Source organism: Cavia porcellus, unplaced genomic scaffold (assembly GCF_034190915.1).
Source record: "Cavia porcellus strain 051 isolate PalLab524CR breed Dunkin Hartley unplaced genomic scaffold, mCavPor4.1 scaffold_5, whole genome shotgun sequence".
NCBI lineage: Eukaryota > Metazoa > Chordata > Mammalia > Rodentia > Caviidae > Cavia > Cavia porcellus.
The window spans coordinates 884688-911708 of NW_026947488.1; the positions used below are offsets into that span (position 1 = coordinate 884688).

Consider the following 27021-nt stretch of genomic DNA (forward strand, 5'->3'; position numbering starts at 1 on the left):
ATTCCAACCTGATAGGCCAAAACTGCAGGCGAAGCCGGAAGCGGAGGCTGGGGTCCGCCTCCCAGACTGGCTTTACCAGCAAGACGCACAGGTGGAAAGGCCAGACTAGCCGGAACCCCGGGCAAGTGGGAAGTGGGAGTGATCTCCAACTTGGCGCTACGTAAGGCCTGGAGCCTCAAGCTCCTTGGAAGTGTGTACCGTCTATCACTAGCGCTTCGGCCGCGCGCTTCTGCTGGCCGCTATCAGACGCTAAGAATCCCTCAAAGCCCGACCCCTCTCTTTGATGGTCACTCTCTTCCCATCCAAACCCCTGTAGGTTTTTTTGTTCGGTTTTTGTCTTTTTATGATAATGTTTTATTGTATGGCGTTACATAGAAAAAGATGAGATCGCGATTCGTCCTTTTGCCCTGCAGGCGCCGCTGCCCTCTGGCTGCTCCCAGGACCCCTAGTTCCACGCGTGTCTGCTCTGAGCTTCGCGCTGAGCCTAGTACGCCGAGTTCGCTCGGGCGTGTACACAGCGGTGAGCCCTCTCGCGTGCGTTCTCCTTAGTTTTGTGTGTGCACCTTGTGTTTTCTCATTTCCTTTTCACAGCAACCAGTAAGCACCAGTACTGTCGCCTTTGTCGTTTTACAAATAAGAAAACCAGCTAAAAAGTAACTTCCCCAAGATCACGCAGCTAACCAGGAATTTGGTAGACCCTTGAATAAAAGCCTGCCTGATGTCAAACAAGGGGGATGTAACCCCTTGGCATCTTGCCTCTCAAGACCCACAGCTTGTCCCTACTTGCTCCTGGAAGATCTTTAAGTGGTATTCATACCCTTTCAGATTTAATCTCCCCGTATTGTACTCCCCTTGCAGCCATTCCACTGCAGCTACTATTTCCAGGGCACAGAGGCCATTCACACTGCTCCTTCCTTCACCTGGCTTTCTTCCCCCAAAGGTCTTCCAGATACTTTTGTACAGGCCTACATATGGCCAATATGTCGTTGCCACTTGCCATCTTGCTGACCCCAATCTGCCCAGCCCCTATCCAAAAGAGTTGTGAATGACAGGGACAGACAGTGCTGCTTCCTGAAGTGACTGCATTACAGATGGTGAGCAGGAGCTTGGCCTCATTCTCTGTTGTATTCCTGAGCTATGAACAAGCCCAGGCCTGGGCCCAAGAGGATGCCCAGTAATGAAAAGTCAGTGCAGGTGTTTCTAAGCCTCATGGTGCCCTGCACATCAAATCTGCAGTCTGTCTGCAAACTCCCCTCTGTACAGAATATGGATATGAAAAGGGGACCCTAAAGAGCAACTGGGAACAGTCTTGAGCTAAGACTTTAGGGCTCCAATGGCTTTTCACAGCTAGAGACAACTTGTACACTTGAACCCAGCTGGCAACCTCTTCCCTCTCCCTGAAAACCAGGCTGGGTGAAGGGCGCCTCCCTGTGGCCCCACAGCCCATTCCCAACAGCCTTTTGCAATGATCGATCACCCATCACACAGTATTACCATAAACTGGGCCAAGTTCATCTTTGCATTCCCTTTGGGAACTGGGAGCTGTTGTCCAAAAGTGTTTGCAGGAAGGAAGGAAGGTCAGAGCAGGGAAGACCAAAAGGAAGATCTGAATGCCCTTGTGAAGGATGACCATGGACCAGATATACTGCCTACCCTCCTTAGACACCAGGTCAGGATACTGGGCAGGACTAGCTTTTCTGGTTGGGGTTGTGAGAAAGGGAATAAACCTTAGGCTGAGAAGGTGTGGAATACCCACAGCAGGAGCCTCACCAGCCCAGGCTACAGCCTCCAGGGCAACTGGAAGTCCTCAGGCTCCAGTGGGCTGCAATGAGTTGCTTCTACATTTCGGAGGTGCTTGCGTGCAAGGAACAGCGCAAGCTGGCGTTGCCGCCGTGGGCTCAGGCCCTGGCCCACAAGCCAGGGGAAGGTGGGCCCATGTGGCCCCCAGGCCTGTTCCTCCTGGCAGCCCTCACGGTAAGAGTGTAACACTGCAAGGCACCACTCGTCATCCACACGATAGCGTGTATAGAAGGCAGCCTCCTGTGCCAGGCTGTTGGAGCGCAGCCAGCGGGTCACAACAACACGGCCCTCATGTGCCATTAAGGTCGGATACCGGTGCTGCAGCAGGCGCAGCAGCAGTTCATTGCCACGGTTACCCTCCACGTCTCCAGGGGGCAGAGTAGGCAGGTGGCTCGAGGTGCTGACCACATCATCCTGGGTACGCCGCAGCAGTAGCACTGGCCCAGGATAGCAGCACAGCTGCTCAGCAACATTGAGGTTGAAGTGTTGCCGCACAGTGCGTACCACCAGTCCCTTCCAACTGTGGGGCATGACCTTCAATGCTAATGGCACAAGGTCATCAAAGGTGGCATCTAGCACCAGTGCTCCCAGCTCTGGGTAAGTCATGGTAGCCCAGGTCGCACTAAAGCCTCCAATAGACCAGCCATAGACCACCACATGTGCAGGTGGAAATTGCAGGCGGTGCAGGGCATACTTGACCACTACATCCATGGCGTTAGCATCATGCTGTGGAAACGGAGCACCTGTGCTGCCCCCAAAACCCGGATGGTTCCAGCCTAGCACTGAGTAGCCAGCTTCAAGTGGTGCAGACAGGCAGCCCATCTCATAGAAGCCAGCATTGCCTTCACAGCAGATGACCAGGTGCAGGCCACGGCCGTGGATGCCAGGGTTCTGTCGGCGATCCATGAACATGGTGTCAATCTCATTGCCATCACAGGCCACCAGTTTGGCACGCCGGCCATGGTAGCGCTCCACAAGGCGCTCTTGGCCCTGCTGCAGTAGTGGCAGTAGTGCTCGGGACATCAGGAACATGGAGCCAGGGTACACGAGCCAGCGCCCTAGTGAGTGGGCCAGGGCATAGCTGGTAAGCTGGCTGGGCAGCTCTCGGATCTGCTGTAAGAGGCACTGTGCCTGGCTTCGAGTCCGGCGCAGTGGCCGCCCTGGAGCATCCCCTCCCAGTGCTGCATCCCGAAGCAACCACACACCTGCAGCAGCTGCTGTGCAAGTCAGTGCCCGATGACTGCTGCCACCCCCACCAGCAGAGCACACATCATCCCATCGAAAGTCCACAGGCCAGCTGCGAAAGTTGTAGGTATAGTTGGCTGTCAGGTAGATCTTGAACACATGTACCAATGCCTTCACAAAACAGATGACACACATGGGCACACTGAGGCTTCGTGCTTTGCTGCACTAGTTCTGAGGTCCAGTTTGGGGGCTGTGGGGTGACAGGAGGCACAGGCCCTGCCCAGCTGCAAAGATAATGCTACACAGGGCTGTCTTGGGGCATGCCTCTTCTGGGTAGGCCATAACGGCCTTTGTGACCTGGCTTCCAGAGCCAGTGGGAGGCTACATCTGTCTGGCACCGCCCAGCTTTGTGAGTCACTGTTGCTAGGGAAAGAGATACCACTAGGGTGGTGGGTGCACAAAGAGTTCCAGGGCATGGTAGTCCTCAAATTTTGCCCTGCCAGCAAGGCATGGTGGTGCACGCCTGTAATCTCAGCATTCAGGAGGCTGAGTCAGGAGGATTGTTGCAAATTCAAGACCAGCCTGTGCTACAAAGTGAGCTCAAGAACAGACTGAACTTGGGGCTGGGGATTAGCTCAGCGGCATAAGCGCCTGCCTTGCAAGAAGGCAGTCGTGAGTTCGATCCCTGGTACCGATAAAAAGGAAAAAGACAAAAAAAAAAAAAAAAAGAACAGCCTGAACTGGGGCTGGGGATTTAGCTCAGCGGCATAAGTACCTGCCTTGCAAGCAGGCAGTCATGAGTTTGATCCCCAGTACTGATAAAAATGAAAAAAAAAAAAACAAAACAAAACAAACAAAAAAACAAGAACAGCCTGAACTGCAGAGTGAGACCCTATGTCAAAATCAACAGCGACACCTTCCCCAATCCATGCCTTGAACCATTGCTACTTCCCTCTTAACTGAAGATGAGCATCAGACAGGCCAGAAATGGGCAGCCTTGGCCTCTTCCTGGCAGGTGCTGGGATCTAGCTAGAAAGAAATGAAGATTTCTGATGCCTGAGCCAAGCTTGCTCTAGGTGCCTGCCATGGGGTCATTTGACTTCCATCTCCCCATTAAGCCTGGTGTCTCAATGGCGTAGCTGCTCAAGCAAGAAGGGAAGTTTGTTCAAGGCCTGCAGCTCAGCTTCTGCCACTCTGCTTCTCAGGAAATAGGGCAAGGACACTTTGGAAACCCCCCTCCCTCACCTTTTCAGGATCCTCTTTTCGCTGACACCAGCAATTGCAATGACCTTCTCCAGGTGGGTCCTGCTGAGTGGGTTCCTCTTTTTCAGCCATTGATTGAGTCCCTGCTCCTCCTCAAGCCACCACACAAGTTGTCCTTTCCTCTTTTTTAGAGGCTCTGGTGGGTTCCTCTTTCTTTCCTGTACTGGAGAGAGCCAGTGCACCTGAGGGCTGAGGGAGCAGATATAGGCAGGGTGTAGTTTGAATGCTCAATCCTAACTACTTAGGTGAACATTATAGGAGATTGGCAAGTTCAAGCCCATACTGGAAAATTGAGTCCTTGTCTCTCTCTCTCTTTTTTTTTTTTTAAAGGACTGGTGATGAGACTCCTGCCTGAGAAACCCCAAGCTTTGGGGGAGGGGTTTCCAGGACCCAGTAATCTGTTTCTGCTTTCTTGCTCCAGCCTCAAGCCGAGATACTGCCCACCCCAAATACTGTAACCCCAATGGCTTTGGAATCAGCTGAGGATGGGTGGACAGGACAGGAATCAATCAACAAAGTGATCTGAGGGCTGACTATTCCCCCCACATCTGAAGGTTCAGATAAAATACAGAATACCCAGTTAAAGTTGAGTTTCAGATAAACAGGAAATACCTTTTGACTGTAAGTATGTCCCAAATATTGTGTAGGACATTCTTATAATAGACGACTGCCCCACTTCACCATGGTATGGAAGTATACCCATGCAGTCACTCTGCTTTTCCTTTCAGTTCAGCATTCACTAAATTACATAAGAGTCAACACTATTATAAAATAGACTTTGAGTTAGATGGTTTTGCCTGTCACCTGATGTGTTTTGAAAATGTTTATGGTAGTCTAATGAGCTAAGGTTAGTGGTATTAAATGTATTTTACTTATACTATTTGCAACTTACTATGGGCTTATCAAGATATAACCCCATTGGGCTGGGGATTTAGCTCAGCGGCATAAGTGCCTGCCTTGCGAGCAGGCGGTCGTGAGTTCGATCCTTGGTACCGATAAAAATGAAAAAGACAAAAAAAAAAATTATTCATCTGAAATTCAAATTTAATGGAGTGTCTGATTTCTAGATTTGTTGTTGTTTTGCTAAGTCTGCTAATCTTACCCCAGATTTGCAAACCCAAGTATCTAAGATTCCACTGATTGTCCCGCTTTTGTTCCAGATTGGTCTGCTGTACTTGCTGTCAGGTCCTGAGGACCAAGAGGATGTCCTGCGGCCCACTGGTGCAGTTCTCAAGTCCTTTAACTCTTTCACCTCCAGGGGACCTGATTGGTGACAGGGAAGCCCAGGAGAGAGCTCATGAGGTGTCACACCTGGGGCCAAGGGGTGGGCAGTGTCCCATGGGGAATTGTGGTACTTGCCCTGCTGCAATGTTTACCTCTGACCATGTAGGGAAAAAGAAGCCATTGTGGTTAGTAGTTATGGTTTGGATCTCAGACATCCCCCAAAAGTTATCTTTAGAGAAGGGGCTTTTGGAAATTGTTTGGATCATAACAGCTCTAGTTTCATAATTTAATGGCATTATTAGGAGGTTGGGACTGGTTGAAGAGGGTGGGTTACGGAGAGGGGCTCATGACCTTGGAGGTTACATCTTGCTTCTAGTTCCTTCCTTCTAGCTTCTTGGTTGCTGTAGGTAAGCAGCTTTCCTCCACCATCTTGTTCTACTAGAATGTTTCTGCCTTGCCACAGGTTAAAAGCAATGGAGCCAGCCTCACATGGACTGAAACCTCTGAATCTGTGAGCCAAAATAAACCTTTGCTCCTCTAAGTTGACTTTCACAGGTTTTTGTCAGTGACAGGAAACTGACTAACACAGGGGTGGAGGAGGAAACCTTAAGGGACCTTCCAGGAACCTCTCTCATAAACATGCTGTGGGTATGGGTATAGACCCAAAGGTGCCAGGCATTTTGTGTGACCGTAGGAGCAATCCTAACCTCAAAGCAGACGGACTGATTGAGGGGGTCCAAGTCTCTGTTTGCTTAATCTGGGTCTAGGCAGTGGATAGAGAGGGATCCTCAAGGCCTATGATCCCTGATTTGGACCCTGTAAGGACAGTAGCCTCAGCACCAGTGGCAAGTGTCCTGGAGGACTGCTCACATAGCAGTATAGTGAGAGGTGTTGCATTTTGTTGTGATTCCTCAGGGAAAATTCTCACTTAGAGCTGCCTTGCCCTCCTAAGAACTGTCTCCTAGTTTTTTTCTATTCTCAGATCTGTTCGAAAATGGAGACTTTTCTTCAACCAGGCCCACCTGCCCTCAGCCTGCCCTTGCACCAAAGGACGAGAAGGGGAGGAACCAGAGACTGGCTTCTGGGAACCATAGGTCAGTGAGGTGGAGCCATAGCCTCCAGGGGCTCCATGCCTTAGCCTGTGTCTGGCCTGGCTCTTGACACCATCAGCCAACGGTGGCCTGAGTGCCCCAGAACCACCAGCTCTTGAGAGACTGGAAAGCATGTGACAGGAAGGGAGCTGTCCCCTCTCCAGAAAGCCCCCCAGATTAGACCAGCTGCAGCAGCAGTGACCTCTTGTGCCCCAACCCTCTGCTCAGGAAAGGACAACAGAGCTGGGGGGACTCTGGGTCGCTGCTTATCAGTTCTTAGAGAAATCCCTTTCTCCCCCTCCAGACAGACATATGAGCATGCACCCCACCCCCACGAGGCCTGCTAGCCCTGGACCTCCTCCCTCCCCCACTGAAGCAGTGCTTCCTCCCTGGCCAGTTCTGTTTGCCTCCCTGGAGGCCCTTGATTTATGCTGCTGAGCAGGCAGAGCCAACCTTGGAGAAGGAAGGAAAGGAGAGAGAGAAAACCAGTCCCAGAGACCAGAGGGGCTGGAGCCAGGATCAGAGCCCCTAGCAGAGTATGTCTAGTGTAGTATGAGTGACCACAGCAGCTCTGGGCCCAGGGAGCAGTGCCCTGGTCTTGGGAAAGCTGAAATGGCCCAGCAGGAGAGGGAGCTGAGTCTGCACAAACGCCTCTGCTCAGGAAATGGGGTGCAGGGAAGGTGGGGGTGGTTTGAACCCAAGGACAGGAGGGGACACTTCCTGGCGGATACAGGGTCAAGAGAAGGGCGGAAACAGCCAAGACAGCTGTTGAACATCTGGAGTCACAGAAAATTAATTGCACAGTGCCCTGGAGGACAGTGGGGTTGCAGAGCCTATCCTTTGTCTGTGTCCTACCCAGGATGAAGGACCTGCTGAGAAGCCCTTCCCCAGAGCACCCCAATACCCTTCCCAGGAGTAAAGAAGCCATAAATTGTTTTTGCTAAATCTTTGACCCCTGAGGAAGCCTGTGGCCACAAAGGTCACACCATGAATGACTATGCCCTGTGTGTAGAAAGAAGGTGAAGGGCCAGAGCCCACCAGACCTGATAAGGAGCCACTCTGCTCCTGGCCAACCCCTGAGCTTCAACCTCTGTGCCCCAGTGCCTGACCTGCTGCTCTCCTTTGGGAATAGGCCAGTGTCACTCCCATCTTAATGGCCCTGTGTACTACCAGGTGGGGGAAGGGCCACACTGTTTTCCATAGCAGGTTAGCGTCTGGGTGGGATTGAAAGCCCTGCCAGCCTTTCCAGTGGGAGCCAGATGTGCTAGGGCTCAACCTTCACCAGGGCAGGAAGCTGGCCACACCTTTTCTGTAATTCCAGTGGGTGGACATTCCTTACCCCTGGGTTCTTCAGGCCAACACCTGTTCTTGGGATGATCTCTGAGGTTCCAGACACACACCTTGAAGGGTGACTGTCCAGGAGCCAGTCTCAGCCCAGGCTTGGGAGTTCCTTAGAAAAGAACAGTATTTTTCTATCACTACAATACTCAGGGATGTGTGTGTGTGTGTGTGTGTGTGTGTGTGTGTGTGTGTGTGTGTGGTGTGTGGGTGCGCACGTGCTCATATGCAATTAATTTTAGTTTTTTCTCTGGTACTGGGGATTGAAACCTGGCAAGCCTTTGCACTGAATTATATTCCCCAACCCCAGTTTTTATTTTTTATTTTGAGATATGGTTGCCCTCAGCTTCCCATGCTGGACTTGAACTTTTGATTGTCCTGCCTCAGTCTCCCACAAATGCTAGGATTACAGGAATATGGCACCACACACAGGTTTTGATATAAGGTCAGTATTCAATATTGTGATTTTCTTTGAGACAGGATTTTACTAAGTAGTGCAGGGCCAGACTTGAACTCATTATGTAGCCCAGGCTGGCTTTGAACTCACATTGATCTTTCTGCCTCAGCCTCATGAGTGCTAGGATCACAGGAGTTTGCTACCATATCTAACTGACATTATTTTTATTCTAACTCCTAGGAGAGAGATGAATGTCCTCGCTGTTGTCCCTCCCAGTTATCCCAGTTATCCTGGTCCATTCCTCTCATACACTTTTCTGTAAGTATGTATATACTGTGGACTGATCAAGGAGGTTATTTTGTCATTCCCTTTTTTTTTGTTACTGGGAATTGAACTCACAACCTTGTGCCTGCCAGGCATGTACTGTGCCACTGAGCTATATTTCCAGCCCATCATTTGCTTTAAAGAACTAGATCTAAACTGGACGTGGTGGCTCACATTTGTAATCCCAGCACTCGGGAGGCTGAGGCAGGAGGATTTTTTTGAGTTCGAGACCAGCCTAGGCCACAAAGTGAGCTCAAGGCCAGCCTGAACTGCATAGCGAGATCCTGTCTCAAAAAGACCAAAAAAACAAAAACAAAAACAAAAAAACAAAAAAACCCTAGATCTAGCTTTCTTTTTTCCACAGTATGTTTTGAGCTCTGCTGCTGGTAGGATAGGCAGGCTGCACACCCTCTATGTTCATGCACTAATGGCCCAGGAATCTAGCACTAGAACGTCCCCATTTTCAAACACCTGCCCTGCATGTCACACCCTGTGCAAGCTGCTTGACTATATGTCCTTTTCCTATACACTAGATTCCTAAAAGCATGTTGCTTTCCAGCAGGGAACTGGAAAAGGTCTTATCATTACCAGGGGATTTGGCTAGACTGCTTCTCCAGAAGTCTGTTCTGGTCTGTGAATCTGGTGCCCTGGAATGGGACTTGGCTCTGGGCCTCTGTAGCAATATGTAGCAGCCTCAGGCTTTAACACTTGTCCATCTCCATTTATAAATATGTTAAGGACTGGGTGTGGTGGTACACACCTGCAATTCTAGCAGTCAGGATTGCTGCAAGTTCAAGGCCAGCATAGGCTACATAGGGAGTTCAAGGCCAGGCTGAACCATTGAACCAGTGAGATCCTGTCTAAAAAAAACAAACAAAATGCCAAATTGGTTGGAGATTGGCTAATCTCGACTGCAGACCTAACCAACATTAGAAGCCCACTCAACCCTTTGAGAGCCCTACCTCATCTGTATGGGGCACACATGTTCTCTTGGTGACCAGATAGAAACTATGGCCTGGATTTCAGTCAACTAGTCAACTCTGGCTTTGGGAAAAAAAAGAGAGACCAAGCTGGCCAGGGGAATGGGGTGAGAGGACAAATAGAGAAATCCTGGGACTTTTGGCCTAAGGGCCATTTCACCAGCATGGGGCTCATAAAAGCAGCAATGGGAACTGGAAAAGAGCCTAAAAGTTCCCAGACGGGAGACACATTCGGACTTTTGCCAAGAACCCCAGAGTAGACAAAAGTTGCCCACCTTCCCGAGTTCCTCCAAGTTCTGGAACTGTGGAAAAATTCCTGGAATGATGAAGTGTCACATAAGGCAGTCCACTCGTAGCCATTGGAAAGATGAGGTGTGACCTTGGGCCCTTGCCCCACACCCTCTCACACCCTCTTCCTACCAAGCCTACATCCCTTTCCCGACTCTGCTCTCCAGGGGCTGTGGATTGCAGGGTGCTGCATAGTCCCACCCTGGCCCAATCATATGGAGCAGGAGAGCCGTGTGGCAGAGCAGCTTAGCCAAGCAGGGAGTCTTGCTGGAGCTGAGTCTGTCCTGTGTACCCTGGCCCCTTATCTGCCTTCCTGGCTGGTGGCTCACGTCTCAGAATGTGTAGATTGGAAGCTGAGCTTCACTAAGGGTTAGGTCTAGGAAGGCAGGGCTGTGAGCTCAGGGTTAGGATGCCTTCACAATTCCAGACCTAGAGGCTCCTAGCCCTGAAGTAAACCCATTATCCTTGGAGATCTCAATACCCAAAGCAGGTGAAGAAAGCCAGTCCAGAGATGGGTGGGCCCCTGCAAGATGGCTGACAGACCTAGGTTGGCAGAGACAGAGTAGATCCAAGTCTGGCCCATTCAATGGGACAAAAGACTGTGACCAAGGCCCCACCCTGCCCTGCACACAGCTGCGGGAGGGGGTGGGCCTCCTGAGCTGGCTCAGTGGATCTAGGTTATGGCCCTGGCGGCTTCTTCTAAGTCACTTGCACAGATTAAAAACGGCAACTGTCCCAGAGCTGACCCCAGGGGACCCTGAAAGCTTTCCCACCCCCAGCACTCATAGTGCTCAGTGTCTGCCTGCCGGACTCTGGGACGATGGCTGCTCCTGCTTCCTCAACCCCCACCCCCTGCTGGTCTGGAGAGCTGGCTCAAGGTCAAGCCCGCTTCAGCATGGCCATGGCAGGTGGGGCTAGGCAGGCGCAGATTGGCAGGCCCTCTCCTTCAGTCCTCTCCTGTCACTGTAGGGCTCTACCAGGAGGCTGGGAAAGAAGAGAAACCCAGAAAGTAGGCTGGCCTAGGGCGTCCAAGAAGGTGCCCCTTGCCTTAGTTCCTGTGGCTTCCAAGGCCACCCAGGCCTACATGTACCACATGGACATACAGGCGCATGCATACGGTGACCCTATCTCAAGGACAGCCTCTGGAGGCCAGAAAAATGTCTAGGTCTTTGCTTTTAGGCCACCCAGGAAGGCAGTGGAGTGGGAAGGAAGAAGGAACTGGGGGAGCTCCTGGTCTTCCCACCCCAGCCCTGGGGACAGGCACTCACAGTAGGGCTGTCTACCCCCATACTTTGAAACTACCCTGAGCTGGGCCAGCTGCTGGGGATGCATGTGCCTGCCCAGCTCCTCTGGTTGTGCAGGAGCCCAGAGTGACTACAAGGCTGACTGCCTTTGAAGTGCTGTGGCGAGGCCACAGGAAGTGGGCAGCAGCCCACCCAGGCCTTGGGCCCACCCTCCTGGGGTGAAAACTCCTGTGCACTGGGCCAGGAGCCCAGCCTGGAGTCACTCCTCCATGCTGGAACACTTTCACTGCCTAGGAATGACTGCAGGGGCTGCCTGCCACTCCTGGCTGAACCCCACCCATGAACTCTTTCACCTGGACTCCTACAGGGTCCGCAATGGGGCACACTGGTCTCTCTCTCTCTCTCTCTCAGCTAAAAATAGCAGGTCTTGGGCTTTGTGGAAAACCCCCAGGGTGGGGAAGGAAGAACCAGGGCAGGGAGCTGGGGCTGAAGGAAGGGAGGCTTCACAGGAAATGCCTGGGTGCCCTGGCCGCCCTAGAAAAGGCTCCTGGTCAGTGGCTCACCCCTTGGAAAGTCCCAGGCAGTGCCTGCAGACCTGGGGGTGGGGGAGCAGAGGCCAGGAGGGTGGCAGGAATCTCCTGAGCCCTGTGGGCTGGGCCTCAGATTCTAGGGTGACTTCCTCTTCAGCCTGGGCTGCTCTCCTGCCACGAACCCCAGGAGGGTAGAATGAAGGTAGTTCTTTCTCCTTTGGTCACTTTCTACACTTGCTGGTAACCTAGCAATCCAGTTTCCCTTGTTTCCTCTGATTTCCCTTCACCACTCACAAGAATAGTTTTTCAGCAGATATTTACTCGAAACCCAGTAAGGGCTTGGCCCAAAGAATGGCTTTGCAGGGATCAGGAGCTAAGATTGAGGTATAGGCTGTGGAGTATGGCTGAAGGGAGTGGTTGTTCTGGAGGACTGAGAACAAGTCAAGATGTGGTAAGGGTGTCAGCACACGTAGCGCTTTGCTGACTGGGGTTAGGAGGTTGCAAGGAAGTCACTTCTAGGAAGCCACTGAAAGATTCTCAACCAGAAAATTCCAGATGATGCTGCATTTCAGAGAGGCAGTTGACCCTCCCCCTCCAATACATACACAATCTGATCCAAAATATTTGGGTAAAAATGACATCTATATTAAACATGTATAGATTTTTTTCTTGTCATTCCTAAAAGACACAGCCTTGACATTGTATTAGCCATTAGAAGTCATCTACAGATAATTTAGGTGTATGAGAGGGCGGGACATGGCTCAGTAGTAGAACACTTGCCTAGCAAGGTTCTGGTGTGTTCCCCAGACCATAATAATAATACAGTGTTGTACCCCCAAAAACAAGACCCCAAAATATTGTCCAAAAAACGGGCAAGACGTCCTTTTTTGGTCTTTTTCCTTTTTATCGGTACCAGCGATAGAACTCACGACTGCCTGCTTGCAAGGCAGGCGCTTATGCCGCTGAGCTAAATCCCCAGCCCCACAAGATGTCTTTTTAAAGAAAAAGGAGTGCTTTTATTTAGGCTGGCACCAGCAACACAGTGCAGTTGGAGTTTGCAAAGCAGTGTAACTGGCTTAAAATTTTGACAGACTTTTACAGAAAGAACAATCACAAAATAAATGAGGAAGACCTTTGTTTCCCTTTGCTTGAGGGCAGAGAAGTCTCGCAGTTCGTGGTCAGCCATTTTCTTCTTTACAAGAATTTACAGTCCCTTGTCTACTAATTTCAGGATCACACAAGGGGAACAAAGGCTGAGAGGGATCAAGGTGCACTGATTCCAGGAACAGTTGTCCTTCACAAAGGAACAAAGGTTAACACAGCAAACAGGTTACGATGACAGCGCTTTTTAGTGTAACAGAAAGTATATGTGAAGATTTATGTATGTTCTGCACAAATGCCTCAACACTCTATATAAGGGTCTCAAGCATTCCTTGGATTTGGGTAAAAGGGTATCCTAGAACCAGTCCCCTGGTGACACCTAAGGACACTGCTGGTGGCTTGGAGGGCTGGAAGGAGCTGGCAGCTAAGGCTGCTGGGAGGAAGAGAAGGCAGGGAGAGGCAACTGAGATAATCCTACATGTGCAAGAAAGGCAGCACAGTGCAGAGAAGGCCAAAGAGAAAGAAGCTTTGCTGGACACAGAGGAGGCAGTGCAGAGCAACTCCCAGGAGCCTGGGCCCTAGGCAGGGCTCTCAGGTGTGGCTTCCTGGTGGCACAGTCTTCCAGGAAAATGTTTCTGCAGTGAGTGGCTTAGGTATATGTTGGGGTTCTTACATGGATGCCATGAAAGAACAGAAATTCAAATACTGCAGTTATTTCAAGAGAGTGATTATAGAGTGGCCCACAAAATCTAAACCAGATGAGGAAGAAACTAAGGAATGAGGAGCGTCACACCTGTAGTCTCTATACTCTGAAAGGCTGAGGCATGAGCATTGCAAGTTCAAGTCCAGCCAGGGCAATTAACAATTTAGAGAGACCCTGTCTCAAAATAAAAAAGAATATAAAGATTGAGGATATAATTCAGTTAGAAGGCCCTGGTTCAATACCACATGCTATAAATAATAATGTTAATTGGAAAGAATTGGGAATGTAGGTCAATATAAAGGTTATGGGGTTCAGTCTGTAGTACCACAAGCATTGGATGGGGTAGGGTCAGCTGTCTGGAGGAAGAAGGGCCTCCCTGGGCCTGAATGAAAAGCTGAGTGAGATGTGATACCTGAGGGGTGGCTGCTGTGGCCCCAGAGGGGGAAACAGAAACAGTCACCTTGAAGGGTACGTGTGTTTTGGTGACAGCAGACTCCAGGATGTGCATCTAGAGTGGGTGGGAAGAAGCAAAGATGTGAAGGACCCCTTGTGACGTCTCCCAGGTGACTTTGGGATTTGGAATCTGGCATTTCCAAAGAAGGGAAGAAGGTGGCATCTCCCGTCTCTGTCTGTCTGTCTGTCTGTCTGTCTGTCTCTCTCTCTCTCTCTCTTTTGAGACAAGTCTCCTCACTATGCAATTCAGACTGGCCTTGAGTTCACCATATAGCATAAGATGACCTTGAACTCATAGGGGTCCTCTTGCCTCCTGAGCGCTTGGATTGCAGGCAGCTTTGTGCCACCATGCCCAGCTCTAGTCACCATCTTCAGCCCACCTCCATCATCAGTCGCAGCCACCACCCCAGCTCAGCACCAGTAACAGCTTCGGAGCCCCCATGTTCCCATCCCATCAGCACCACCAAAAGCCACCATCCTAGTATCCCCATCACTGGTTCACTTATTCAGTCTACAACTATGGAGAATATTTGTGGGCCAGGAATTGCATGGTGCTCTGGTGATGGCAGTAAGGAGCAGAGCTGAGGTCTGTCACACTTAGGAGTGTGCAATTGGTGAGATGTATGCAAAACAAACACAACAGAAAGTGAAGTGTATCGGGAGGCTCAGGCAGCAGGATCATTGCGAGTTTGAGACCAGCCTAGGCTATAGAGTGAGCTCAAAGCCAGCCTGAACTGCATAGAGAGACCCTGCCTCAAAAAAAGGACAAAAAAAAAAAAAAAAAAAAGAAAGAAAGAAAGAAAGTGAAGTGTAGACCAATTCAGCAATCCTACTTCCAGGTATTTGGGAGATCTTGCTGTTACGCTTTACTCTTGTAGTACTGAGGATTGAACTCATGGCTTCAAGCATACCAGGCAGGTTTTCTACCCCTAAGCCCCCACTATACCCTCCACTCCCAGGCTTTTACTCAAATTAAATGAAACACATCTACACAAAGACTTCTCCTCAACTGTTTATAGTATACAGCTTGAACCTGGAGAAACCCAAGGGTCCATCCACTGGTGAAAGACAAGCAGGGCTGGGCGTGGATAAAGAGATCCAGCTCAAGGGAAGAGCACTTGCTTAGCGTGCACATGGCCCCTAGCACAGTTTTTAAAAAAAGAAAGAAAATGAAAATTTTTAAAAGCTGGGCAAGCCCAGGATTTAGCTCAGTGGCATAAGCGCCTGCCTGGCAAGCACAAAGTCATGAGTTCAATCCCTGGTACCAAAAAAAAAAAAATTAAAAAGCTGGGCATGGTGGCTTATGCCTATAACCCAACACTCTGGGAAGCTGAGGCAGGAGAATCACAAACTTGATCCCAATCAGGGCAATTTAGTATATGGCAAGAACTGTCTTAAAAATAAAAAGATGTGAAAAGCTCGGGTTTAATCCCAGGTATCTGCTGCCCCTTTGTTCCCTTAAAGAAGCATTGGTACTTCCACAGCATGGAAAGAAAATCAGTGCACTCTGATGCTTGTATAAGGCATTTTGAAAGCATTGTGTTAAAGAAACAGGGGCTGCGGATTTAGCTCAGTGGCATAAGCACCTGCTTGGCAAGCACATGGTCGTGAGTTTGATCCCCAGTACTGATTACATGGTTTTGTTTACATACTACATGGTTTTGTTTACATACAGTTCTAGAAGACAGAATCATAGTGACAGAAACCAGATTATATACATACATACATACACACACACACACACACACACACACACACACACATATATATATATATTACCAGGGATTGAACTCATGACCTCCTGCTTGCCAGGCAGGTGCTGTGCCACAGAGCTATAACCCCAGCCCAAGATATTATATTTCTTTTTTTTTTTTGTCTTTTTCCTTTTTATTGGTACCAGAGATCGAACTCACGACTGCCTGCTTGCAAGGCAGGTGCTTATGCCACTGAGCTAAATCCCCAGCCCCAATAAATTCAGTTTTTAAAAAGATGTAAAAATTGTGAGCACAGCCATGAAAAAGGCCAGGCATGGTGACTCATGCCTATAATCCCAGCGCTTGGGAGGCCGAGGCAGGAGGATTGCCATGAGTTCAAGGCCAACCTGGGCTACATAAACTGAAATCCAGCCTGAACTACGCAGTAAGATCTTGTCTCAAAAAAGAAACAAAACATGAAAAAGATGAGAAGGGAAGCTATAAAAGGAGAGATGCATACAGAGGTTGGGAGCTCCCACTTGTCAGGTGCTGAGGAACTAAAGCCCCAAGTCCCAGGGCTCTACATTTCACACTCCCTTTGTAAGGAAAACAGGCAAATTCTGACACAGCTCTGTATGAGGTAATTTACGTCCACAAGAGATTTTAGGTGAGAACATTTCCCACTCAATTTCTTCCTTGGACAGCAGGGCAGAGATGTCTGTGGGTGGCTGACGGGAGCACTATCAGCCTAGAGGCAGAGCCAGGATGCTGGCATAGGAGGGGGAGACTCTGGTCCTGGCAGGCCGAGACCCTCATCTTCCAGGCTGTGGGGCAGTTTTCAGCCTACTCCAGGAAAAGTGTGGGGTTTCCTCTTCTCTGGGGTGGCAGATTTGCCTGGAAGGGAGGTAGGGGATAAAGGCAACCCAGTGAGGTGGAAGTGACCTCTCAGGCCTGCACACAATGGGGCTCCCCAAGAAGAGGTCTTAAGGATGGCACCATACTGCCCTGGGTATATGGGCAGTTTCACAACCCAACAAGCTGTGGCAGGACCCAGGTGCAGATTACCATCTGCTGTCCCCTTCACTCATTGTTAAGAGGGGCCTGGACTGGCTATCAGGGAGACTGCTGTGAGCCCCAGGGCCTAGTGATCTTTTCTCCTTGTGGCCTTGACAAAGGCTGGGAACCTCCGGCCTGGCGTCCTGCGTCCTGCCAAGAGGATGTCCTGTCTATCCCATAGCCCGGCCTCCTCATCTCTCCCAGAAGTCGCCCCAAAGCCTCCAGGGGAGGAGGCAGGGGTGTGGGTATGAAGGAGAATCAATGCCATGGCATCCTAAGACCCATCTCTCTTAGCACCTTCTTCCCTCAGATGAAGTGAAGGAGGCCCCCAGCACCTGGGCATTTCCAGGACAGATTTCGAGTCTCCCCTGGGTCAGGGGGCAGCTGCTCCACAGGACAAAGGTTCAGGAAAGCAGGTGAAATAGGGCACATGGAAAAAGAAGAGGCCAGGCTGAGAACACCCTGAGCTGACCCCCTCCTGCCAGCCCCTGACCTTCCTCTTGGGGCTGCCTGGGTGTATGGGAGTGGGGAGTAGGGTACAGAAGAAAGCCAGTCAGCTCAGCTCAGCTCAGGTTCCTGCTGCAAACACTGCACCTCACAGGGAGAATGAGGCAGAGTGGGTCTCAGGGTGCAAAGGGGGCTCAGACCCCCCGGACTTGGTCCCTCTAGTGGGCTACAGCGAAATGGGACAGGCTGAGCACCCTCCCTTTCAGAGTCACCCACTGCAGCAGTCTCTGATCCTCTCCCTGTGCCCCATGAGCAAGTGGTCTCTGTACCTCTGTGGTTGTGAGTGTCTGCCTGTGTGCCTGAGTGCCTGAGTGTGTCCACGTGTCTATGTGTGTATGCATGTGTGTTGTGTGTGGGAGGAGGACTTGGGTACCTGGGGATGGGTACTATGTGTCTGGGTAGGCCTAAGGATATCTGTGTGGGTTCACAACCATCTCTCAAGTCTGCGAGGCCAGTGTGTGCCCAGCTGGTGTGTGCGAGTCAGAGTCTAGGTGTGCCAGCAGTGTGTATGTGGTGTGTGTCTGACTCTCAGATGTGTGTGGCTGCCCTGGATGACTGAATTGGCAAGTGGAGGCCTAGAGAATGACCAGTGCCTCCTAGAACACCTGGACCCCAGGACAGTGAGGGCAGGACAGCAGCTGCTGGGCCTCTTTCCTTAGCCCTTCCCCCAGGATTTGGTCCACCTTCAACTCTGGCAGCTCAGCCAAGTTAAAAATAGCCCCGGGGCCTCTGGAAGCGGAAGGGGTAGAGGCTCTGAGGCCAGACTGGGTGGGAGGAGGCGGGAGGCATCCCCTAACCGGGCCGGGCAGCGGGTAGATCCCCAGCCCCGCACCATGCTCTCTGGCCAGCTGCCTGCTCAAGCTGGGCCAACTCCATATCCTCTGGCCCAACCTGGGCAGCTGTGGGGACCCCCACCCAGGAGACTTGAAGAGCCCTGCAGAGAGAATCTGCTGAGAAACACAGAGCCAGCACTAGGGTGGTCAGCCTGACCAGCTGCACCCTGCCCCCAGCTCTGATTCCCTAAGGGTGGCTCCTCCTCCTTTCCCAGTCCCTCTGTGGTCTGCTCCCTCCATGTGGGGTGTTGAGTCTGGAACACGACCTGGCCTTTTCCCTGGCTTCCAGCCCAGGGCTGCCCTGAGACTTCCCTGGAGGGGGGAGAGAGGTCCTTTGAGGGGCTGGATCCAGGCAGGATGCAGGATGAACAAGCCTTAGGAAACATTTTTACTTTTCAAAGAATTCAGGGGAGGGATTTTTGGGGGGAGTGGGATTGTATATAACTTGTGTATTGCATACATTCAGAACAGGACATATGTCACAATATATGACTCAATGAATTTTCATAAACTAAATGCAACTTGTTACCAGCACTTAGATCAAGAAAATATACTTATTGGTTTTATGCCTTGCTTTTCTTGAGTTTTTCTTTTTATTTTTCTGGAAAGCCCAAGCATGAATTTCCAGAGGGCATATCCCAGGGTGGAGCTTCAGTTGCACCGGTCTTAGCTCCTGCTGAGCATCTGAGAGGGGGTGCTGTGAACTCCACTCTTCCTAGGACTGCTGGCACTTGCCCGGATTTCAAGGAGCACAGGCCCTCCCAGCTCTGCTCCACCCCCAAGCCTGCCACAGTCTTCTGTCTGGGGGTGTGTCTTGAGCTGAGTTTTCCCGAAGAGAGAGGCTGTGCCCCTCTAAGAGGATGGGCGGGCATGTGCACCCCTCCACTTGGTTTGGCACGCCCAGAGGAGGCGCCCTGTCCTGGAGGCCCACACCCACCCTTCCTTCCTCAGGAAAACCTGTGGTCTGATAAGGCTTCCAGCCTCTGGTTTTCAAAACCACCCCGGCACCAGGACCCCCAAGGGAGGAGGAAATCCAGCCCTGCTGACCCACCAGGACCGGAGGTCAGGAGCCCAGCTGTTGGTGCTCCATACCAACCCTAGTGGCAGCACAGAGCTCCTCAAAAGACCCTGGAGAAGAAAGCACTCAGCATCTAGGCCAGAGCTGACACCAAGACTGTGAGGCTGGAATGACCACATCAGATGTGATGGCCACTGTTTGGTCAGCTCTGCCTCTTCGATACTTTTTTTTTTTTTTGTCTTTTTGAGACAGGGTCTCGCTATGCAGTTCAGGCTGGCCTTGAGCTCACTGTGTAGCCCAGACTGGTCTCGAACTCGAAACGATCCTCCTGCCTCAGCCTCCCGAGTGCTGGGATTACAGGCATGAGCCACCACACCTGGCTAGGGGCCTGTTTGATACTTTAACCAAGGCCAAATTCACTCTTGGCCCTCACTGTGAATTTTCCTCCAACAATGAGCCCATCCTGGGGTGATTTGGGGTCTAGGAGCCCCTGAGGCTTCCACAAGCAGCCAGGGATGACTCTGAACCCAAATCCCAAAAGGAAAACTCATTTACCCAAGACTCCAAATCATACCCAACCCCAGCTAGCTCCCAGCTCTTCCTCCTGGGCTCTCCCATCCCACACTCACCTGTTCCTGACTTCAATGCCCCTTGTGACTACAATGCCAAAAGATGAAATTTGTGGTGTTTCTTCAGGTACAGATGGTGACTGCTTGGCTCCAAACTGGTGGTGACTCAATTTCTGACTAGGGCAGTTCCCATGTCTCGACTTGGAGACATACATGAGCCCAGGAAGGTTGGGGTGGGGGGAGTAAATCATAGCAGCAAAGAGCAGGCAGTAAGCTATGAACTAGGGTTGGGGTGCCTGCTGGGATGACTGAGAAGTGTGAGGGGGCAGGACCAGGAAAAGTCTTGTTGGCAGAAGAGCCTGGAATGAATGAGGAGCCGATTGTGTCTAGCACTGGCAGAGGTGTGAGCAATGCTGCTAGGCCTGTAGGCAGACACTGAGTCCCTTGGTTTAACACCTGCAGCAATGCAGCTTAGAGGACTGGCAGTGTGGCGATAGACCAAGGCCATGTGAGGAAGCTGGTGGGCAAGGAGGAGGGATGCTGGTCCCAGAGTGGCAGAGGAAGGTGGTAGCATGCTATGCTCATATCAGATATTCTCTCCTCCTTTTGACTGTGCTGACCTGGAGTTTGAGTTGCAGGAGTCTCCAGGAAGGCACAGCCCTAGCTGGGGGACAATGGGAGTTGTAGCCTGGAGCTGTCACCCACCTAGGACTGGAGGATCTGTTGGCATATTTACAGGGGGACCCAGAAGCCTATCAAGCAGACTGGCATCCCACTTTTTTGCCAGGTGGAGAGTGTCCTGGGTCACGCTGCAATCTGGGCCAGGCGCTGCAGCTCTGTCCTCTGGGACCAGCTCGTGGAAGCTCACTCAGAACTCTGCCCTGGTCCTTGCATAGATGACCTCTGAAACCCTCAATGAGGAAGGAGGAGAAGGGCCTGTGATTTCCGCACCACCAGGTGACCTTCCCTGACCCTACCCTTCTGCTCCCCAGGGATCACAGTGATCCACACCTTTTCCACCCTAGTGTCCATTCATGGTGACCCTGGTCTCCCCTCCCCCATGATGAACCTGCAGCCCTGGCCTCTCTCCTTTAGGTTGGGCCAGCAGCACCTGCCTGGCTCCCACATCCGCACCCCTCTGACTTCCAGTCCCCACACAGAAAGCTGTCATCCAGCTGCCAAGTGGAGGGGCAGATACCTCCTCTGGCTTTCCCCTCATCTCCCACTTCTGCTTTGTCCTAATGTTACCAGGGTTGTAGGAAAAAAGCCTTAACTCCAGGAATCCCAAAATGTTATTCAGGGTGTGGTAAAGGGCAGGAAAGGATCTTTAATTAGCATGGCCACCTAGGGAAGCATGGATATAGGTTCAAAATCTGCTTTCCAGCTGGGTATGGTGGCACACATCTGTAATCCTAGCACTGGGAAGGCAGAGACAGGAGGATCATCATAAATTCAGGACCAGCATGGGCTACATAGTAAGTTCAAGGCCAGTTTCGACTGCTTTTTTTTTTTTTTTTTTTCCTTTTTGAGACAGGGTCTCATTATGCAGTCCAGGTTGGCCTTGAGCTCACTTTGTAGCTCAGACTGGTCTCCGACTCGCAATGATCTTCTTGCTTCAGCCTCCTGAGTGCTGGGATTACAGGCACGTATCATCATGCCCAGCTGAATCAACTACTTATTGAGATGGTCTCAAAAAGGCAAAACAACAACAACAAAAGATCTGCCTTCCAGGCGCTGACATACATTTGTGATTTTATAGAAAAGAGGGACAGAAGCAAGAGCTGGGATTTGCATGGCCAGCAGGGGAGATGACCCTGGTCAAGTTGCAGTGCAGGCAACCAGTACCTCAGGAGTGGTTCTGTGAGATCCTGGAGAGCAGTATCACAAGGGACAGTTGGCTTCCCATCATGAGATGGCGGCTCCTGCCTGTGGGGGGCAACATCAGTAACTGCTCCCACTTGGGGAGTGACCTACTCATGGAACGCTCTTGGAGGCTCTGCTTTTCTGGGATCCAGGTAACTGCAGGTACAGAAGAATGGCTGGCTCCATAGAGTCTATAACTTGATGTTGTAAAAACTGGCAAATGAATATCCCTGTAAATTCTGAAAGCCATGACTTTAATCTTGGAAAGAAATGATATAGGTTGGGAAATAAGGGCCAATAAGTCCGTGGCACAGACATTCTTTGAGTGAGTAACATGCCCATGTGCATAGCTGAGCAGCTGATGGGAGGTATATAAAATGAAGGTAGAGGGCCAGGATTTAACAGCAGTGTACGTACTTCCCTGGCAAGTATGAGTTCAACCCCTCCCCACTCCCCACCCCCCCCCCCGTGCCAAAAAAAAAAAAAAAAAAAAAAAAAGCAGAGATGGCAGGCTTCATCTTGCTTTCAGTTACTTATTTGGGATCTGCAGGCCCAGCTACTAAGTCTCTATTACTCTAGGGCACATCAGCCAACATATTAAAAATTCTCATTTTAGATCACACCTCTCTCTCATTCAAAGTCTTCAGTGGCATCCTACAGCTCATAGAAAAGCCCAGAAGACCCACCGTGGCCTTCATTAGAACCTAACTCATCTCACATGGTGTAAGGAAAGACTTTCGTCATCTCCACCCGCTGAGTGCAAGCTCAGGTCCCAGTCCATCTGTACGCTCCCAGTCCTTGTACATCCGGGTGGCCATGTGCCAGGAAACTGCCTGAAGCCTGTCTTCCCATGCAGAGGTGCTTCTTGCCTTTAATCCTTTCCTCCCCTCCTCTCCCTCCTCTCCTTCCCCTCCCTCCTCTCCCCTCTCCTCTCCCCTCTCTCCTTTCCTTTTTCTTTTTGGAGACAAGGTCCCACTATTTGACCCAGGCTGGCCTTGAACTCATAGTGGTCCTCCCAAGTGCTAGATTACAGACATGTGCCACCATGCTTGGCAACACATTCTTGAATGAACATGAATGCGTCACCTGCAAACCGGCAAACATAAACAAACATGTAGGAGACAGACCTGTGCAAAGTCAGAGGCAAAGGCTCATGGAAACTGTCAGAGAAACAGCACCTGACATTTAGGGTGAGCCAGATTCACTCAGACCATTTCATTAGGAAGACACCAGGACAGATTCAATGTCACTCAAACTCAGTGGGCAAAGTGGTGGGGTTTTGTTTTGTTTTACTTTTAATTAAAATTTTTAAAGTGCTGGGGATGAAACCCACCTGGTACATACTAAGCACGTCACAGATCCCCAACCTTTTAAATATTACTTTGACACAGAGTGTCACTAAATTGTGCCCAGTTTGACATTAACCTTTTAATCCACCTGCCTCAGCTTCCCAAGTAGCTGGGATTACAGGTGTATGCCACAAAATACCCAGGCTAAATTTTTTTTTTTTTTTTTTGTCTTTTTGAGACCGGGTCTCGATGTGCAGGTCAGGCTAGCCTTGAGCTCACTTTGTAGCCCAGACTGGTCTTGAACTCGCGACGATCCTCCTGCCTCAGCCTCCCGAGTGCTGAGATTACAGGTGTGAGCCACCACACCCGGCCCCAGGCTAAAATTTAAAACAAATTTTTTTGTCTGTGTGATGGGCTGCAGGTTTAGCTCCATGGTAAGGCTCTTGCTTTATAGATGTGAGGCCCTCTGTTTGATCCCAGCACTATAAACAAATAGGTAAATATATAAAACATGCCCACCACATACATATTTGTGACCAAGGAGGGTGGGTGTGTGTGTGTGTGTGTGTGTATTTTTTTGTTTCTGTTTTTGTTTTGAAAAAGGGTCTTAGTATATAGTTCAGGCTGGCCTGGAATTCACTGTGTATGTAGTAGTCCAGGCTGGGAGCTAATTTGTGGTGATCCTCCTGCCTCTGCTTCCCAAATGCTGGAATTATAGGAGTGTACCACCTCGCTCAGTTTGCATTTAGATTTTCTTGAGCAAAGACACTGCCGACGTGGGGGACCACTGTAGACGATGTACCTGTGCCAGGTGTGGTCAGTAGGAAAGGCAGCTGGCTCTCCCTGCCCAGGGTTCATACAGGAAGGAGAGTTTGCAGCCCGCTATACACCAGCACTTGCTAACTAACACTGAGCCAGGCTGCTTCTGCCTCGCTGTACTTGCTCTGTGGTTCCTACAGCTTTTGAGTGCTTCAGGGCTGGGCAGCACTCCGTTTTAGGAATCAGCACTTGGTCTTATTCCTAAAGCTGAAACTGAGCCCCTGACCTTGAGAGGCTGCTTAACTCCTACCACCAGAGCCCACCGGAAGTGGTTTTTACGGTTTGTTTTGCGTTTTTCCTTTTTTTAAAATATGCTTTTTTTGGATCCAGAGGTTTAGCTTGGTGGCACAAGTGCCTGCCTGACAAGCAAGAGGTTGTGAGTTCAATCCCAGTATCAAAATAAAACACACTTTTTATTTTAGAATTTACTTGGATTTCAGAAAAGTTGCAAGTCGGCAAAGCACAGACAGTTCTTGTGTACCCCTCCCGGGCTTTCAGTTTCTGTTATCTTGCATCTCCGTGCGGCTTATCAGCACTGGAAAGCTTCCCTTGATGTACCTTTGCCTGTAGTCAGGCTATCTCTGGATCTTCCTTTTCCAGAGGAAAAGGAATGTCCTCCTCTGTCCCACGGTCCCCTCCAGGCCACTATAACACTTGTGATTTCCGCCACTCCATACAGGTTCTTCTGGGATGAGACTTTCGGAAACTTCCCTTTTTTTCGTGACCTTTGGAGGTTTCTAGGTGCACAGGGTCTGGTGCTGTGTAGACGGTCCCTGGATTCCTGTCTGGTGGAGATGCTTTCTCAGGATTAGCCTGAGGTCTGAGTTTTAGGGAAGACTCCCCAGAGGTGAGGCACCTTTCTTGGGGTAACTAACAGTCACATGATCAGCTGGTGGTGCTAATCTGGGTTGTCTAGGTTGCGTGGCACCTGCCAGTGTCTCCACTGTCCAGGCTGTTTCTTTCCTTTTTTTTCAATTCTGTTTTTCCAAAGGGATCTCTAAGCCCAGCCCACATTCAAGCAATGTGTGGAGTTAATCTCAGGAGGGGCAGGGTCTGCACTTGCCATTTGGAGCCCTGCAAGGAAGAGTTGTCTCTTTCTATGAACTCAGTTCCTCACCGTCTGCCTCTGCCCACATGCACTCAGGCTTGAGTATGACCCAGCACTGGGCAGCTCTGGCATCAGTCCCACAGGCACTTGGTCTTTCTGGTAGCCTTGGTCTTTCTGCCTTTTGTCCTTCCTGTGACCACAGGACTCACATAGTCTTTTCCCACCCCGCTCCCAGGACCAGCCTTTCTCACAGAGCCCCATTTCCAGTTCCTTTTAATCACTGGAAACGCTCTTGTTTATGTCTCTGCTAAACTGTCTCCTGCTAGAGCATGAGAGTTTTGTCTGGTTTCCAGCCTCAGCTCACACTGGCACATGATGGGCTCTGCCTCTTGCCCTCACAGCAGCTGAATGATGAATGGATAAGGCTGAGGCATCGAGCTGGCCCTGTTCCTTGCTGGGTGTCTCTGTACCCACAAAGGAGATCCAAGAACATCTCTTCTTGTAGGAGGGGAAGCCTGCATCCCATGGGACAGGACAGAGCCCCTGTGCCACAGGCTGGGATGAGGCACAGGCTCTTCCTTTGACCCCCTTTCCAGCCCCCACATAGGGAGATCCTTACACCTAGTAGGTGCTTATCAAACATGTTCTGCTTCTCTCCTTCCTCCCAGGCCCACCCCAATACCCGACAGATCTCCCATACCTCCTCCTCCCAGCATGACCTATCCTGGAGGGCTGGCTCTTTGGTCTGGCAGCTCCCAAATGTGACAGCAGGGAGAGCCAGGTGTCCCCTTGGCCTGTGGCACTCTCTGAATGTGCAACAGGATCTCTGGAGATTGTGGCCCCCAGGGAGCTGTGGCCTCTCTCCAGCCAGGCTGAGCCCTGCCCCCACAGTCCTGCCCTGTGCTAAGATGGAATTACAGCCCCAGGCCTGTATCTGTGGGGGCACAGTGCCTCCCTGGGCCTGCCAAGGACCCACTCTAGGGCACCTGCTGCATGCCCAGGGCCACACTTGAGCTAGAGATCAGAGCCTAGTGGGCTGGGGAAAGATGGGCTCTTGTGGTGGGAGGACAGGCAAGTGTCAATTTGTGGCAGTGACACTGGGATGAATGGGGAAAGGAGGAGGTAAGTAGGAAACGGGGGAGCAAGACTAGGGCTGGGATCCAGAGGGGTGGCCAGAGGACTGTGGTAAGTCCATTCGGAATAGGTAACCCAGGCTGGCTAGGGATGGCTCAGAGCCAGGGACTGGGCCCACAGCTATGAAAGTTGGTGGATACCCTATAAAGAGGCTGGGTAGGGAGGGGATCAAGCACGCTCCTGACCTTTGCCAGGACCCTCTTATGGTCCATGGTCAGGAGGAGGTATTTGCAGAACCTCAGGGGGAAGGGGCCTCGGGTGGGCCCTGGCTCTACCCATAGTGTGTTGAGGACTGACTCAGTCCTGCTGGGCAAGGCACTGACTACTTCCTGCACCTGTGCTGGGCCTGGCTGTGGAAGCTGGCACTGAAGTCAGGCTACCCTGCCCTCTGCTCCTGCTCCACTCTCTCCCTGCCCCTTCCTTTAGTCCCTTCTGCTTTTTGCATCTGCCTTCCAACACTGTTGTTCCCTGGTCACGGGCCCTCGGGACCTCCCATAGCTCAGCCTACCCCACCAAGCCCACAGCTCTGTCCTAGCAGGAGTGGGAAACTGTGGAATGCAGAGCCCTGGTGCTTGGCCAGGGAGGTGGGAGTAAGGCTTGGGGAGCAAGGGGCAACAGTTGGCAGTGGCACTCAGGAAGAACGGCTGGAGTAAGAGAGTGCTTGGAATGGAGACAGGGTGACAGTTGGCCATGGCAGCTGGAGTGGCAGTTGGGGCTTGGCAGGGGCACAGGCCTGGAGGACAGAGGGGTGGTGCCACTGTGGAGTTGGCAGGTAGCCTTGGCCCCAGAGCAGCTCTGAAGGGTGGTCTTTGGGAAGCCTGGGCAGGAGGGTAGGACCAGCTCGCACTGGACCTGACCAAACTCTGCCTAAGAGGAGACCCACCTGGATTCAGCCTGGACTTGGCACCTCCTCCAGCCCATGGGCGGGGCTCTGCTGCAGCTCTAGGCCAGCCTGGTCCACTGTAGGACCCAGGATGACGTGTAGTGGGCGGTTCCCTGGGTAGCCTAGCATCCTCAGGCCTATAGAGGGTGTCTCCCTCTTACCCTGCCCTCTGCTCCTGTCTGGTCTCTCAGCAGAGGGCTGAGAGAGGGCAGGGACAGGTTCTGGGCAGTTCCAGAGGGGGCAGGACTCCTGGGGCTGTTGCCATGGGGACGACTGAGCAATACCACTGGTTGGAGAATAAACAGGCAGGTTCCCTGACCAGTGATGGAGACAAAGACAGCCACAGAAAACCCAGCTGGGGGTAGATAAGGAAATGCTGCTTTGGGG

At 51.2% G+C, this 27021-nt stretch overlaps 1 protein-coding gene and 1 long non-coding RNA gene across 3 annotated transcripts; one reads left to right on the plus strand and one right to left on the minus strand.

Annotated features, from left to right (window-relative positions):
* Positions 1-93: 93 nt before the first annotated feature.
* On the plus strand, positions 94-21036 carry LOC106025980 (uncharacterized). Of its 2 annotated transcripts, XR_002789518.2 has the most exons (6): positions 94-312; positions 414-520; positions 5409-5550; positions 5936-6566; positions 8539-8616; positions 20386-21036. It is a non-coding gene; the product is annotated as an uncharacterized LOC106025980 (long non-coding RNA). The 2 variants fall into 2 exon arrangements; XR_001199586.3 differs by having other exon boundaries at positions 5409-6566; positions 20386-21028.
* Positions 1506-3862, minus strand: Abhd16b (abhydrolase domain containing 16B). Its single transcript, XM_003462789.3, has one exon. The coding sequence runs from the start codon at positions 3178-3180 to the stop codon at positions 1780-1782; it is 1401 nt and encodes a 466-aa protein (XP_003462837.1). The 5' UTR covers positions 3181-3862; the 3' UTR covers positions 1506-1779.
* Positions 21037-27021: the final 5985 nt, after the last annotated feature.